The sequence below is a fragment of the Salminus brasiliensis genome, chromosome 12, assembly GCF_030463535.1.
Source record: "Salminus brasiliensis chromosome 12, fSalBra1.hap2, whole genome shotgun sequence".
Classification (NCBI taxonomy): Eukaryota; Metazoa; Chordata; class Actinopteri; order Characiformes; family Bryconidae; genus Salminus; species Salminus brasiliensis.
The window spans coordinates 32,312,929-32,329,268 of record NC_132889.1 but is presented as its reverse complement, the minus strand read 5'-3'; the positions used below and the strand labels follow the sequence as shown (position 1 = coordinate 32,329,268).

Sequence of the window (16,340 nt, the reverse complement as noted above, 5' to 3'; positions counted from 1 at the left end):
CTTATTGTTTTGTGTTTAGTAATGTCTAAGCTTAAAGGGTATCTTTGAACTATTAGTATATTCTAACTAGCTGAGGTTTTCTTGGGTAAATAGCAAAGCACTTTTGTAAGTCGCTCTGGTAAGAGCATCTGCTAAATGCTGTAAATGTAAATGTAAATGATTCTGGAGCATTTCTATTGCTCCATTTATCACGAAAATGTGATTCACAATGTAAAAACGGTCAGATTCATTTTTTTTCTCCAAAAAGTAAAAACTAGCAGACAGAAGGTTTCTATGTGACAGCAACAATATACATGTTGTTTGTTATCTGGAGCAAAAATGTGGATTCAAAATAAATGTTCTTACTATGATACATCTGATACACAATCTGAAGAGAAACAAGAAAGATCCTCCTTACCTTCCCAGACATGATCACAAAGCTTGCCTCCACAATCTCTTTTTCAGAGAGACATCATTGTATCATGTTACACACTACTGAAATACACCCTTCTTGGTAGAGCAATGCATAGGGAAAGGACTCAACGGTCTTTGGGCTCTGATTACAATTCAGTTCTGCCATTTCCAACAATTCAATTACAATAAAATTCAGTTTCCTTTTTTCTTTTATTTTCTCCATTTAAAAAAAAAAAAAAGAAATGTGAAATTCAAGTGATTTCCAGTGAAAGAACACATTGATTTTACACAGTTTCAGGATCATATACACAGCCAATGGCCCTCTCCTCCATCACAGTAGCCCTCTCTCTCTAGTTTATCTATTAGTCTGCAGAAGATGCTGGAGAGATCATTTTAAATAAGAGATTTACAATCCTAGTAAGTATAAACTTAGAGAGCGAGAGTAGCTGCACATCAGCATAGACAACTATTTATTCAGGAGAATATGTTGCTTTTATTATTGATATTAATAATACATCATATTAACACATTTTCTTTAACATAATTTCCCAACACTCTACAGGAAATAGAAGTTCCAGTGATTGGAAACAGGAAATGTAACTGTTTATATGGAGTTGGAATGATCAGAGACAACATGATGTGTGCTGGATTCCTAACAGGTGGAAAATGTTACAGTGTGGGGTTTGGACTCAAGGGCAGTTAGAATTCATTTTATTATGATGAAATGATAATCTTATGGTGTCTGCTTAGTGACTGTTGGGCTTGAACATCAAACCCTGGTAATGGGAGCCCAGTGTATTTTCACTGTGCCACCACAGCTGTGAGAAGCGGCAGTATAAACACTGATCATAAGCAACACAAAAAGGCGGGAAAACAAACAAAGGAAAACCAGGAGTGATGTTAACTCAAACTAAAGACAACTCAAATGCTTTTCTCTTCTCGCTGTTAACAACAAACTTTTCTTTTCTTTTCTGTTCACAACTTGAACTTCTCTTTTCACTATTCTCCTTTCTGTTCACAGCTTAAACTTCTCTTTTCACTTTTCTCTTTTCACTTTTCTGCTGCCTGCTCACAGAAAAGGCTTGTGTGATGTAAGTTTCTCCCAATCACTTCACTGCGTATTGTTTTACATTTATTTAAGAGACTTCATTTTAAACTCATCCATCTGGCCTCACACAGGGCGACTTTGGAAGTCCACTGGTCATCAAACAGAATGGCCGTTGGATCCAGGCCGGCATTGGGAGCTTTGGTAAAGGATGTGGCCTGGAAAATTATACTGATGTATATACCAGAGTGTCTCAATACCAGACCTGGATCACAGAGACAATCTCCAACAACACGCCAGGTGTCGGCACTTTTCTCTCTAATTCTCCCAATTAGCTAATAAGCATTCAGAATTGTGCATAAAAGAATCCAGCTCTGTAGTCAATAGAAAGGCAGAGTACAACCTTTATTTCTGCATAAAGTGTACAAAATAAGGTGAAGACTAAGGCACTACATGTAATGCGTTAGCCTGAGACAGTCAGCACTTCCCCAAAGCAGTCTAAAAAGCATAGCTCTGTTTGGGCCTTATATACCGTCCTTATCATGCTGTGGTCACCCCTACGCATATTTTTTTATCATAAAGTATTGCATTTGGGACCACTTATGTCCCAGTAAAAAGCCCATTACCCGTTAACCTAGGTACTTTTGCAACCGCTTATGTCCAGCGTTTTTGCAATTCTATTTTTTAAAAGAGTGCTGACACCTGCAAGGCCAATTGTGCTGACCATCGCAATACTGCGGAGTGTGGACTTTTTCCAAACAGTTTACCTCTGATTCACCCCTATTAGGCCCCACCTAGTCTCCCAAGGGTATTACACTAGTTTTGAGTGTGCAGCAATGCTGACTGTCTCATGCCAAGGTCATTGTGGCAGAATACACACATAGAACATGTTTAGGGGTGCATAATGTATTCTTACATACAAATAACCCATCACAGGCTTTATCATGTTCAACTCCAATGGCACTGATGGGAACCTAAGCGTGTCCAGTGACCACTCCTGCTCCTGCCACCACCACAACTTCTGCTTCATGTAAGATTGTCTGTATTTATGATATGTAATCAGGTACAGAGAGAGACGTGTATGAGTGTTTTTCACTCTATATTTATCAACAGTCGCTACATCCACAAGAGACTCTACACCCACTACCACCACCACTGCTCCCTCTGCATCACCTAAGATTACCTAAATATTTCTGAATGGGAGAAGCCATCTGTAACCTCAACTTTATAAGCGGGTAGAGGGTAGAGATGGAGGTAAAACACAGAGGATAATTGCCTGCTGTGACCACTCCTTTTCGGTCACCTCTGAAATTGATGATATGTAATCATGTACAGAGCTGTGTTACAGATTTCTAATTTCCAGAATTCAGTTTTCAGCATTCAGGCTAATGCAGAGACTGCTTTAGAGAGTTTTAAGAAAATCCCACATTAATTGTCTGTCTTGATTTCTCCATATTCTTTTAATGCTGCACACCCCCTTCATCATTGTACTTTGTTCTTTAGCCACATATCCAGCCTCTTCATCAACTGCAGTCTCGTCTTCACAATGAACAGACTGATGATCTGTACTGTATCCCCCAGCTCCTCCAATGCTTCTGACTGGACTGTAATCCTGGGTCGCCTCAAACAGGGTGGATCCAACGCCAACGAGGTCTCAGTCAGTGTGAAGAACATCTCACTGAGCAGTGGATCAGAGAACAATGTAGCAGTGCTGCAGTTGTCTCGCAAGCCAACACTTTCAGACTACATTCAGCCCATATGTGTGGACCAGGGGAACCACAGCTTCACTATCAACTCTCAATGCTGGGCATCTGGTTGGGGATCAGGAGGAGGAGGTATATGTTCATAAGTGTGTGTGTGTGAGAGAAAGTAGAGCATCTGTCTCTTTTTAATTTACACTAATGGATGTGAACAGTTTACATTAGTCCTGTTTGTCTTCATTATTGTCTCTTCTTTGTTGTCTTTCTCCTGTAGCTGAGCAAACTCTTCAGCAGTTCAACACCACTATACTGGACTGTGGGAGCGCATCCTCATCTACCAGCAGCATCTGTACAGGAGTCATTCCCTTAGAACAGGTGTCTAGTAACACATTTTTAAAACCTACTAAAACCCATTTCATTTTAATCAATAAGAATCTTTAAACATTATTTGAGTTCTCACATTTAGTAGATGTTTAATAGATAAATGTTTCTCAGTGAAAATCTGCTTTTAGTGTGGATAAAATCTTTGTCTGAACTACTGACTCATAACCTTTCTCTCCCACTCTCAGACTAATAAAGGAGGTCCTCTGATGTGTAAGTTTGGACAGTCTTGGGTCCAGGCTGCAGTTTTGTCTCTGGTTAGTAATCTCACTAAGGGGACTCGTGCCTCAACAGCTGTCCAGGTCTTCACTAAGACCTCAATCTTCTCAGAGTTCCTGCAGTCAGTAGTGATTTACTTTCCTCCTGAAATCTACACCCCATCTCCTGCAGCCACTACTGCCAGCTCCAGCGCATCTGAGTCACCTTCTTTCCTCTCGGTCACCTCTCTTCTTCTGCTATCACTTACTGCTTTTATTGTAATGTTCAGCTAACTTAAGCTGACTTAAGTAAATCAAGTATTAAGCCAAAAAACTAAAGGCGAAGACAAAAAATGTTAAAACATCTCTATCTGTATGTCTGTCTCATTTAATGAGAAGCATCTAAGTAGAAGGAATGAAAACTGTAAAAAAGATACATGAACAACATGCTTCAGCCACCTACAGTTTCTGCTCTCTAATGCACCTCAGTAATACACGTTATAAGTTTTCAAGCCTTTCATGGGCAGATGTAAAGGTGAAGGTCACTCTGGGGCAGTCTGAAATCAAGTTTTTGGAACATCTATTCTCTCATGTTAATCTGACCTTTCAGTAACTTTACATTTATGCTCTATATTTATACATGCAATATATTATATTACTGTAAGGATGAAGATCTCTCTGGGACAGCCTCTGTTCAGGTTACATCATTTTAGGTGATAGTGGTATTTCATGTTTGCTTTTCTTAGAGTAACTCATCAAATCATCCTTCGATTTGTTTAGAAAAACTAAGTTCAAACACTTTACATTGTCACAATATACATATGGATTATGACCATTAAATCAAATAAATTATCATAAATATTTGTGTGTGCAACTTTACATATTAATTTCATTTATTAATAATAAAAAATGTCTCATCAGAGATGTCTACAGGTGAACTATTGTCTCTTCAGTGACATTTAAGTTGGTTCAGAAAACTCTATGCTCCTCATATAAAGCCATAAACTTTAGCCTCCTTGCAAAATGTATGGTTAATCAAACATGGATGCTGAGTCACCTGTACTGCTTTAATGGAGCACCTGCCAAGCAAAACAAATGAAAGTCAGTCAAATCAATAATTATTCATAATAGACATAATTCACAGTTTCCCTCAAGACACTTGCACAAGTGTAAATGAACTGCATAGTGGAGAGACTGTTTTCATCAGCAAGCCACAACACCAAGCACTCGTTATATAGGCCTCCAGTTAGCATCACCTTCACACTTCAATTCATCAGAGTTCAATGTCTACAAGCATGCCCACCATGACAGTATGCTCTTACTTAGGGTGCTTGACACTTTCACCTTTCGGCTAGTGTTGTCTTTCCTGACTTTGCTGTGAACATAACCCCTTGTGTGTTGGACCCTACAGTTAGACAAAAGGCTCAGAAAATAACATAGGGACCAGGTGTCCAATAGTGCTCACAGCTCCTGCAAATCGGCCAGCACATTGAGCAGAGCACCTTGTATCAATATTCCTGATCTGCAGATGGTATTGAGCTTCCCCTGCTCCAGCATCATAACCCGTGCCTGGATTGACACACCTGGTTTTATCTTGGGGGCCCAATAAAAAGAATGCCCAACTTGTGCCCCTTCACCGACCCTATAACATTGCCATCAAGCTTCTCTCTGGAATTTGTGCTCCTTGAGGTTAGTTGTTCTCCCTTTCTGGTCCTAAGGCCGTAGAGGACTACACAAGGAAGGCTTTGGCACTTGAGTTTATCTGGCCCTTCTCATACCCAGGAGGGGCTGGCTTTTTTTCTATGCCATGCCCCTAAATTGACTACTAGGAATTAAATCAAATCATAGTCAAGGATCACTACCACCTGCCCCTCATGACCTCTGCCTTCAAGATGCTACCACAAGACATAGATTTCATCAAATTGGGTACAACCTGGCAATGAGTGGAGGACGGCCTTCATCACCCCGTCAGCCCACTATAAATATTTAGTCATGCACCAGCCACCTTCCAGTGCCTTATCATTGAGGTCCTGAGTAAGGCACTTGACCGCCATGTGTTCATCTACTTGGTTGACATCCTGATTTCCAGCAAAACCTTGATGAACACATAGCTTCCACAATCAATTGAGCATGGACTCGGCTAAGGCTGTGGTAGAGTGGCCTCGACCCACGTTCCTGTGCTTGGTCTAGCGCTTACTGGTCTTGGCCAATTTTTCCAACGATTTGTCCAAAATTTCAGTTCTGTGACCACTGCTCCGACCTCACTCACATGGAAAAAAATTGGCTATTTTCAGTTTTTTGGTAGTTAAGTCATAAGAAGCAATAACACATCCACAAAAAGACAAGTGATCAGTTGCTTGCAAAATAGTAAGTCCATATTCATCTATACCATAGGTGTCCACTCTTACCTAAAAAGGCCCAGTGTGGCCACAGGTGTTTATTGTTTTGGGGGCAGTGGTGGCTCAGCAGTTAAAGCGCCGGGATATCGATAACGGGGTTGTGGGTTCGATTCCCGGGCTCGGCAAGCTGCCACTTTTGGGCCCTTGAGCAAGGCCCTTTACCCTCTCTGCTCCCCGGGCGCTGGAGTTGGCTGCCCTCCGCTCTGGGTGTGTGTGTGTACTCACTGCCCCTAACACATGTGTGTGTGTGAGTGTATGTTCACTACCAGATGGGTTAAATGCGGAGGACACATTTCACTGTGTACACTGTGTACACTGTACAGTGACAAATACGTGCACCTTTTACCTTTATTTTTACCAAGCCAAATGTGATAATTTGGCTCACCAATTGATTAAACAGGTGGAATCAGGTGTGCTGCTGGTTGTTTAGAATAAAAAACACCAGCCACATCGACCCTCTGCAGATAAGATTGGACACCCCCGATCTATATGGTCAAATGTTGCTGGTTACTGATTTTACTTTGCCTTGTCCAAAAATGAGCAATATACCTGACAGCTTTATCAGATAATTCTAATTAGTTCTTATTCATCTTTTAGTCAGGAGTCTATAGGCATTATGTGTTCATCTTTCTCTTTAAATAGCGGCACTGGCTTTTGTTTCTGGCAGTGTCTGAGTTAATTTGTAGTTATTCCCATAATGGACATTAAGGCACTTTTGTAAGTCGCTCTGTATAAGAGCTTCTGCTAAATGCTGTAAATGTGCCATAAACATGAACATACACAATTACCAAAATTATACTGCCATTATTGTTTGCTTTAAGATTGGTTTTTAATATTTAATCTTTCATTGTTTTTTATGTTAATTTCTAATAAAATTACTAGTAAGGCATCCCAATACTGATTAAATGCTACTAGCTCATTAACATACATGCCAACATTGTATCAATAAAAATATCCTGCTGATGGAATTATGCACTTTCAGTATAAACATGGGTGGAATGAAGGACTAGGTGGGTTCCAGGCTGGCATGGGCTGGAGTGGGTTTGTACATATGTGTTTACAGAGACCTAGTTGGACTTTTCAAATGGTCCCCATTTTTACAGTTCAACCTATATTACACAGAAGGCCCATCTAGGCCCTATATGCAGTTTACACCCTTCCTGGTCCCATCACTGACCTTCATGGGCATCCATATGTGGGACCAACATAAAGCCTGAGGACCAAACATTCTGGTTTCCAGTTGGGCTGCCCATACAGGGCCCACATGGACATGTTAGCTGGGTCCTTTACTCTATTGCCCTCACATCTTGTCAGTGGAGGGGGTTGAACCTTCACTCACATTTCTACCACTTCTTAATGTTGAATTTTACATGAACTCCAGGGAATGTTATTTATTGATTAACTAGGTGTCTTTATATTGCAATTACTTGAGACACTGCACTCATCTCTCCATTTCACAAACTGTGAGACTACTAGCACCAATTGCCTGAACCTGTTAAATTGGGTCAGTCCCTTTAAAGAGTGAATATTTATGCTGATTTAACATTATATATTTTGATTTGTCATAACATCCAAGGGCACAGTAACAGAAGACATCTTTGGGACAAACACAGCACAGCATTTGGGCAAAAACAACTGTGAAACGTTGAGATAGAAATGCCATGGTTTGGGACTGCTTTAGTGCAGAAGATCCAGGCAAGGTCTCAATCACAGAATCCACTATGAATTCTTTATTGTATTTTAGAGGGTGCCTGAAGCAAATTTGAGACCATCTGTGAAAAAAACTGAAGCTGCAGTAAAGGTGGGTCATGCAAAATGACAATGACAGAAAGCATTCCAGTGAATGCATCAAGGAATGAGTCAACTTTGTGGAATTTTCAGGTCAAAATCTAGTTCATAATCCTATTGAGAAGCTGTGGCGTGATATGAAATATGATCTGTATGCAAGTAGAAACAACTTGTCAAAAACCGGTACAAAGTAATAAATATTATCTAACAGATTATTTCAGGAAAAGAGAGAAATACCAGGTATTAGGGCATATGATGTTGTACCATTTTTCCCCACAAGAAAAAACGTATTCTACATTTCTATTATTACATATTTAATGCGCAATGAATTATTCTATATATAAAATTCTATTATGAATTATCATGAATTATATATATATATATATATATATATATATATATATATATATATATATATATATATATATATATATACATATACATACATTTGTTTAAATATGCTAAAAAAGTCAGAGGCTTTTCTGGGGGGATTTCACATGACTGTCTTAAACATCCAAACCCTGGAGCCTCATTCAATTCCTTTTGAAAACTGGTTAAACACGAGCTGCAACCTTTCTGTAGCACAGTGCATGCATGCACAAAGACTGTCCCCATTTTCCTAGAAAATACGTTTTCTCGTACTGACAGGAGTACTGACGGAAAGTCAAGTCAAGTCATGTCAAATTTATTTGTATAGCTTTTTACAACTGTTGTTATCACACAGCAGCTTTACATAATCAGTAATTAGTAAAAGACAGAAAAAAAAAGAAATAACGTGAGAAGACATGAAGGATCAAAGACCCACAGTCAGCAAGCCAACGGCGACAGTGGAAAGGAAAACCTTCCTCAGAGCTGGAGGAAGAAACCTTGGGAGGAACCAAGACTCACAATGGGGACCCATCCTCCTCTGGTCTGAACTATTTATAAATTATTGATAAAAGTCACCAAACCATCTATACCGTTGAGGTGCTCTGATCATAATCATATTATAATAATCATGGTGTAGCATAACTTAATACAGTCATGGCAGTGATGGTCAGAGTAATGATAGTTAATAATGGCAGTAATAGTATGGCTTGAGTCCTTTACCAGGCAGGGTCACATGAAATGGTACATGAAACAATAAATGTAATTTCATGCCACAGAACCTATTGAAAATGAACAGCAGATATTTTGGTTCTAGACTCCCCAGTGTTGAAATGCTATTGATGGTTCTGTGCATCCAATGGTGGTCCAGCAAAACAAGGCAGTGGCAATCCAATGGCATGCATTTTGAGTCAAATGCTGCAAAACTGAGAGTTGGGGCTTCACAGTACAGATAGATAATGATCCAAAACACACCATAAAAGCAACCCAAAACCTGTAAGAAATTCTTAAATATTCTGACATTAACCCAGACGAGCAGCTTCAGTTTTACTCAAGATAATTGAAGCTATGGACTGGCCCGCCCATTCCCCAGACCTAAATCCGATTGAGCACATCTGGGACAACATGATTCTTCTTTTTTTTCAGTGCTCAAAACGCTTCAAAAAGTTTGGTGTTTTTGGGCAGGCAGACACAGAACTCTAAAAACCCAAACGAAGTCTCTAGATCTGTCTTAAAAGTCATTATACATCCCAACTTCACAAGCAATAGGGAAAACGACATCGGCCTGCTGCAGTTGAACTCTAGCGTGACCTTCACTCAGTACATTAGTCCAGTGTGCCTGGCTGCAGCTGGAAGCACTTTTTTCAATGACACCTCAGCATGGCTCACAGTCTGGGGTTAAATTTCCTCTATAGGCAAGAAATAAAGAGGGGATTTGTGATGAAGATAAGGCACCTTATCAAACTGAAGCTGTTATATATATATATATATATATATATATATATATATATATATATATATATATATATATATATATATGTGTGTGTGTGTGATCAGTATATCATAGCTATTATGCAAAAAGCTGGCATCTCCAAAATGGCAACTTTCTAGGACAAGCAATGCACCTTGTCCTGTAAAGCAAGATAAAGCAAAGGAGATTTAGGGAAGCCAATATCCACAGTAATAGAGGAGGGCGGGGGTAAATGAGAAACAGGTGATACTGCTTAGTACTCTGGTGAAGAGGAGGAGGATAACAGTTCCTGATTGGTGAGTTGTGATCTGGTGGCTCGACAGAGGCAAAGAGAGATCCTCAGGCCTGAGAAAAAAAGCAGGGGCAGTGAAGTATCATTTTCAGACAGACCTGTGTATCTTTGGGCTCTAATGATAAATCAAGCCATTTCAGACAATTTAATTCCAATTGCCATTAAAGGTGTAGTCTGCAGAAGATGAAGATAATATTTTAAAAGCTGTACATGAACAAGAGTTACAGATATTTAGAAACTTAGAGTGAAAGCAGGTGCACTTCAGCATAGACAACTATTTATGTAGAAAAGTATGTTGCTTTTATTATTAATAATAATAATGCTAACACTTTTTCTTTGACAGAATTTCCCAACCTTCTACAGGAAATAGAAGTTCCAGTGATTGGAAACAGGAAATGTAACTGCTTATATGGAGTTGGAAGGATCAGAGACAACATGATGTGTGCTGGAGGAATAGGGGGAAAAGGCTTGTGTATAGTAAGTTTCTCCCAATCACTTCACTACTTATTGTTTTTACATTTATTTAAGAGACTTAATTTTAAACACATCCATCTGGCCTCGAACAGGGCGATGTTGGAAGTCCACTGGTAATCAAACAGAATGGCCGGTGTAATCCAGGCCGGCATTGGGAGCTTTGGTAAAGGATGTGGCCTGGAAAATTATACTGATGTATATACCAGAGTGTCTCAATACCAGACCTGGATCACAGAGACAGTCTTCAACAACACGCCAGGCTTTGTCACGTTCAACTCCAATGGCACTGATGGAGACCTAAGTGTGTCCTGTGATGCTCCTGCTCCTACCACCACCACAACTTCTGCTTCATGTAAGATTGTCTGTATTCATGATATGTAATCAGGTACAGAGAGAGACGTGTATGAGAGTCTTTCTCTCCATATTCATCAATAGTCGCTACATCCACAAGAGACTCTACAACAGACTCTACTCTTGTGAATTTCCCCACTGCGGGACTAATAAAGGATTATCTTATCTTAACCACTACTGTTACCACAACTACTGCACCCACTACCACCACCACTGCTCCCTCTGCATCACCTAAGATTACCTAAATGTTTCTGAATGGGAGAAGGCGTCTGTAACCACAACTTTATAAGTGGGTAGAGGGTAGAGATGGAGGTAAAACACAGAGGACAATTCATTATATTTACATCCTCTGACTGCCTGCTGTGACCACTCCTTTTCGGTCACCTCTGAAATTTGTAATATGTAATCATGTACAGAGCTGTGTTACAGATTTCTAATTTCCACAATTCAGTTTTCAGCATTCAGGCTAATGCAGAGACTGCTTTAGAGAGTTTTAAGAAAATCCCACATTAATTGTCTGTCTTGATTTCTCCATATTCTTTTAATGCTGCACACCCCCTTCATCATTGTACTTTGTTCTTTAGCCACATATCCAGCCTCTTCATCAACTTCATCAATTCATTCGTCAGATGCAAAATTCCATGATTAGCATGCAGGCTATGCAAAGACACTGTTTTAGAGAGTGCAAAACTCCACTCAGTTGTTCTGCATACTTCTTTCATCTCCTTCCATTTATCCATTATTGCACTTATTCACCTACATATCCAGCGTCTTCATCAACTGCAATCATGTCTTCTATCAACGGCGTTACCAATGCCAGTCGAACCTCAACAGCTGCAGCCACTGCTTTACGTAAGACTGTCTACATATTTGTGTACTGTACCTGGTGAAGCCTTCTGTAAGCAGAACTTCATTAGCAGCTAAATGATGTTTTTAGACATGATGCTAAAGAAGACTTTATTAAACTCCCTCCACTCATTTGTTCTACATGTCTTCCTCCTCTCTCTATACTTTCATCACTGCACTACCTCGGCCAAATATCCAGCCTCTTCATCAACTGCAGTCCTGTCTTCTAACAGTAGCTCTTCCAACAACAGTGGAACATCAACAGTCACTAAAACAAGTACTGTTGCAACAACTACACATACTACAACCCCCACTGCTTCCACTGCACCATGTAAGGTTATCTCCTTTTGTTGTGGACCGCTCCTGTAACCAGAACATCTTTAGCCGCCAAGTGGTAGAGGTTGAGTCATGATGGAAAAGAAAATATTATTATATTCCATTTCCTTTTCCTGCCTGCTGTGACTACTCCTGCTGTGTTCACCTTCAGAAAGAAAGTAACAATAATGACAGCATTATGGGGAAAAAAAGTAAAAAACTATAAAAAAAAAACTAATTATTAAAGGATTAATAACAATATAAAATATCAACAAGGTCTGGCTATGATCAAATGTGTGTGTTTGGGGTTACAGTATTCTTGTATTCAGATGTATGTATCCTTTTTTGTTTCTGTGGTGTCATATTTTGTCCATTTTCTCTACTTATAAGCATGTATTTTCCCCTCAGCAAGAGTGAACAGAGCTTTTAAGCTATTAATACTAATTTCGAGAGAATCAAAACCTTTAGGCAAATTTCTTCTCTCTTGTCCGTTCATACCTGGCATTGTTATGTGTCCTGGGTGATTGTACACAAACAAAGTACAGGTGTGAATGAGCTACAGTGTGTCTAGAGGACAGTCTGTAACCTGATCACTCAAACCACATTTAGGACGTCAACAGAGCTGCATATGATCACATTATTCTTGTAGTGTGAACACTAAAGTGTGTCGTACATCCCCGACTGTAAAGCATCGCCCGCATCAACTGCGTCACTGCCCTAGTCAGAAAACACACAATAACTGAGAGAACACACCATTCACTGTCCACATGAGTCAGCTGAGCATGCTAAAATAACAAACTAACTAAAGGATAAAGGCAAAAGTATGAAATCTGATCACAAGTGGTCACAAAAGAAACAATTTTAAAATGCCAGGTGTGAGTGGCTATGGTCCTTGCAATAATTTTTGATTGGCTTACTGTCCCTCACAGTGTCTCATCACTACTGTTGCAATTACCATTACACAGGCTACTACCTCTACAACCACCATTTATTTGCATAAGACAACCTGGAAAAGCTTTGTGTAACCAAAACTCTGTAACCAGAACAACTAAACGATGGTTTAACTTTATTAAACTCCCTCCACTCATTTGTTCTACATGTCTTCCTCATCTCCTCTATACTTTCATCACTGCACTACCTCGGCCAAATATCCAGCCTCTTCATCAACTACAGTCCTGTCTTCTAACAGTGGCATTGCCATTGGCAGTGGAAGCTCAACAGCTGCTTCAACTCCACCACACTCCACAACAACTACTGTTGCAACAACTACCCCTACTGCTCCCACTGCTCCCACTGCGCCATGTAAGATTATCTACATGTTTGTGTACAGTACCTGGAGAAACTGTCTGTGAACAGAACTTAATGAACAGTTCAAATATAGAGTTTTAGTTATAATGCAAAGAAAACTCCTGTTCTAGTCACCTCCGCAACTGTTCTTTCATGTAGGACTGTCTACCTTTATGAGATGTAGTCAAATGTAGTCTCTGGCTTTCTTATCTGCTTCTATTTGTACATCATGTGCTTTGATCTTCATCTACATATCCAGCATCTTCATCAACTGCAATCATGTCTTCTAACAACGCCGTTACCAATGCCAGTGGAACCTCAACAGCTGCTACAACCTCAACAGACAACATAACCACTACTGTTTCTACAACCACTACACAGTCTACAACCTCTACAACCACGACTGCACCCACTGCTTCACGTAAGACTGTCTACATATTTATGAACAGTACCTGGAGAAGCCTTCTGTAAGCAGAACTTCATTAGCAGCTAAACGATGGTTGAGACATGATGCTAAAGAAGACTTTATTAAACTCCCTTCACCTATTTTTCTGCATGGCTATTTATCATTATAATTAACAATAGCTCTCAATGACAGTGGAAGCTCAACAGTCACTACAAGCACAACAAACCACATTACACCCACTACAACCAGCATTGTTCCCACTACTTCACATAAGATTATCCATTTTTATGTACTGTACCTGGAGAAGACTTCTAACCAAAACTTCATGGTAGACTTAATGGTAGAGGCTGAGGGACAAAGCAAAAGAATACTAATAAGATTTCTCTCCTCTCTCCCTCCAGCTGTGGTGTGTGGCAATGCCAAGCTCAATACTATTACAGGAGGGGGAAATTCTTTGGCATCTGCTGATGTGTGGCCTTGGATGGCCAGCCTGCAACGTAATGGTACTCATGTCTGTGGAGGAACGCTGGTGGCTGAGCAGTTTGTCCTGAGCTCTGCTGACTGCTTCTCTAGGTAAACACTACAGCTTCTCTAGACACAGTCTACAGAGTTAGCAAAACCAGTTGAGTCAGAGATCAGAACTACATGAACACACTGATGATCTGTACTGTATCCCCCAGCTCCTCCAATGCTTCTGACTGGACTGTAATCCTGGGTCGCCTCAAACAGAGTGGATCCAACGCCAACGAGGTCTCAGTCAGTGTGAAGAACATCTCACTGAGCAGTGGATCAGAGAACAATGTAGCAGTGCTGCAGTTGTCTCGCAAGCCAACACTTTCAGACTACATTCAGCCCATATGTGTAGACCAGGGGGACCACAGCTTCACTATCAACTCTCAATGCTGGGCATCTGGTTGGGGATCAGGAGGAGGAGGTATATGTTCATAAGTGTGTGTGTGAGAGAGAAAGTAGAGCATCTGTCTCTTTTTAAATTACACTAATGGATGTGAACAGTTCACATTAGTCCTGTTTGTCTTCATTATTGTCTCTTCTTTGTTGTCTTTCTCCTGTAGCTGAGCAAACTCTTCAGCAGTTCAACACCACTATACTGGACTGTGGGAGCGCATCCTTATCTACCAGCAGCATCTGTACAGGAGTCATGCCCTTAGAACAGGTATCTAGTAACACATTTTCTTCTAAAACCCATTTCATTTTAATCAATAAGAATCTTTAAACATTATTTGAGTTCTCACATTTAGTAGATGTTTATTAGATAAATGTTTCTCAGTGAAAATCTGCTTTTATTGTGGGTAAAATCTTTGACTGAACTACTGACTCATAACCTTTCTCTCCCACTCTCAGACTAATAAAGGAGGTCCTCTGATGTGTAAGTTTGGACAGTCTTGGGTCCAGGCTGCAGTTTTGTCTCTGGTTAGTAATCTCACTAAGGTGACTCGTGCCTCAACAGCTGTCCAGGCCTTCACTAAGACCTCAAACTTCTCAGAGTTCCTGCAGTCAGTAGTGGGTTACTTTCCTCCTGAAATCTACACCCCATCTCCTGCAGCCACTACTGCCAGCTCCAGCGCATCCGAGTCACCTTCTTTCCTCTCGGTCACCTCTCTTCTTCTGCTCTCACTTCTGGCTTTCTTTTAAATGTTTAGCTAAGCTCACTTAAGTGAATCCAGTGTTAAGCCTAAATCAAAATAAAGACAAAAAATTTTAAAACATCTCTATCTGTATTTCTGTCTCATTTAATGAGAAGCATCTAAGTAGAAGGAATGAAAACTGTGAAAAAAAGATACATTATCAACACGCTTCAGCCACCTACAGTTTCTGTTCTCTAATGCACCTCAGTAATACACGCTGTAAGTTTTCAAGCCTTTCATGGGCAGATGTAAGGTTGAAGGTCACTCTGGATTCTTTTGTTTTTTAGTAACTTTACACTTTATGCTCTAAATATTCATACATGCAATTTATGATATTACTTTAAGGATTAAGATCTCTCTGGGCCTCTGTTCAAGTTATAAAATTAGTTGATCATTTTAGGTGATCGTGGTATTTCATGTCACTTTTCTTAAAGAGTAACTCATCAAATCATTCTTTGCTTTGTTTAGCAAAACTAAGTTCAAACATATGATATTATTGTTACAATATGCATAATGATTATGATTATTAAACCAACCAAATGTTTATAAGTATAAGTGGTGTAAAAGACAACTTCACATACAGTGGGGAGAACAAGTATTTGATACACTGCTGATTTTTCAGGTTTTCCCACTTGCAAAGCATGTAGAAGACTGTAATTTTTATCATAGGTACTCTTCAACTGTGAGTGATGGAATCTAAAACAAAAATCCAGAAAAATACATTGTATGATTTTTAAATAATTAATTTCCATTTTATTGTGGGAAATAAGTATTTGATACACCAGAAAAAGAAACTTAATATTTGGTACAGAAACCTTTGTTTGCAATTACAGAGATGAGACGTTTCCTGTAGTTCTTGACAAGGTTTGCACACACTGCAGCAGGGATTTTGGCCCACTCCTCCATACAGATCTCCTCCAGAGCCTTCAGGTTTCGTGGCTGTCGCTGGGCCACACGGACTTTAAGCTCCCTCCAAAGATTTT

General features: G+C 39.8%; 1 protein-coding gene and 1 pseudogene across 1 annotated transcript; both read left to right on the top strand.

Moving 5' to 3' along the window:
- The first annotated feature begins 2,984 nt into the window (after window positions 1-2,984).
- On the top strand, window positions 2,985-4,010 carry LOC140573592 (chymotrypsin-like protease CTRL-1). The gene is made up of 3 exons (XM_072693029.1): window positions 2,985-3,279; window positions 3,413-3,513; window positions 3,708-4,010. Exons 1-3 carry the CDS (start codon window positions 2,985-2,987, stop codon window positions 4,008-4,010), a joined length of 699 nt encoding a protein of 232 aa, XP_072549130.1.
- Window positions 4,011-6,812: 2,802 nt separating this feature from the next.
- On the top strand, window positions 6,813-15,364 carry LOC140573591 (transmembrane protease serine 9-like; annotated as a pseudogene).
- Window positions 15,365-16,340: the final 976 nt, after the last annotated feature.

Excerpts from the sequence above, each read along its gene's own strand:
- LOC140573592 (XM_072693029.1), top strand. The coding sequence starts at position 2,985 with ATGAACAGACTGATGATCTGTACTGTATCCCCCAGCTCCTCCAATGCT. Across the intron at positions 3,280-3,412 it reads ATCAGGAGGAGGAGGTATAT|CTGAGCAAACTCTTCAGCAG; the intron begins GTTCATAAGTGT and ends TTTCTCCTGTAG. Across the intron at positions 3,514-3,707 it reads GAGTCATTCCCTTAGAACAG|ACTAATAAAGGAGGTCCTCT; the intron begins GTGTCTAGTAAC and ends TCCCACTCTCAG.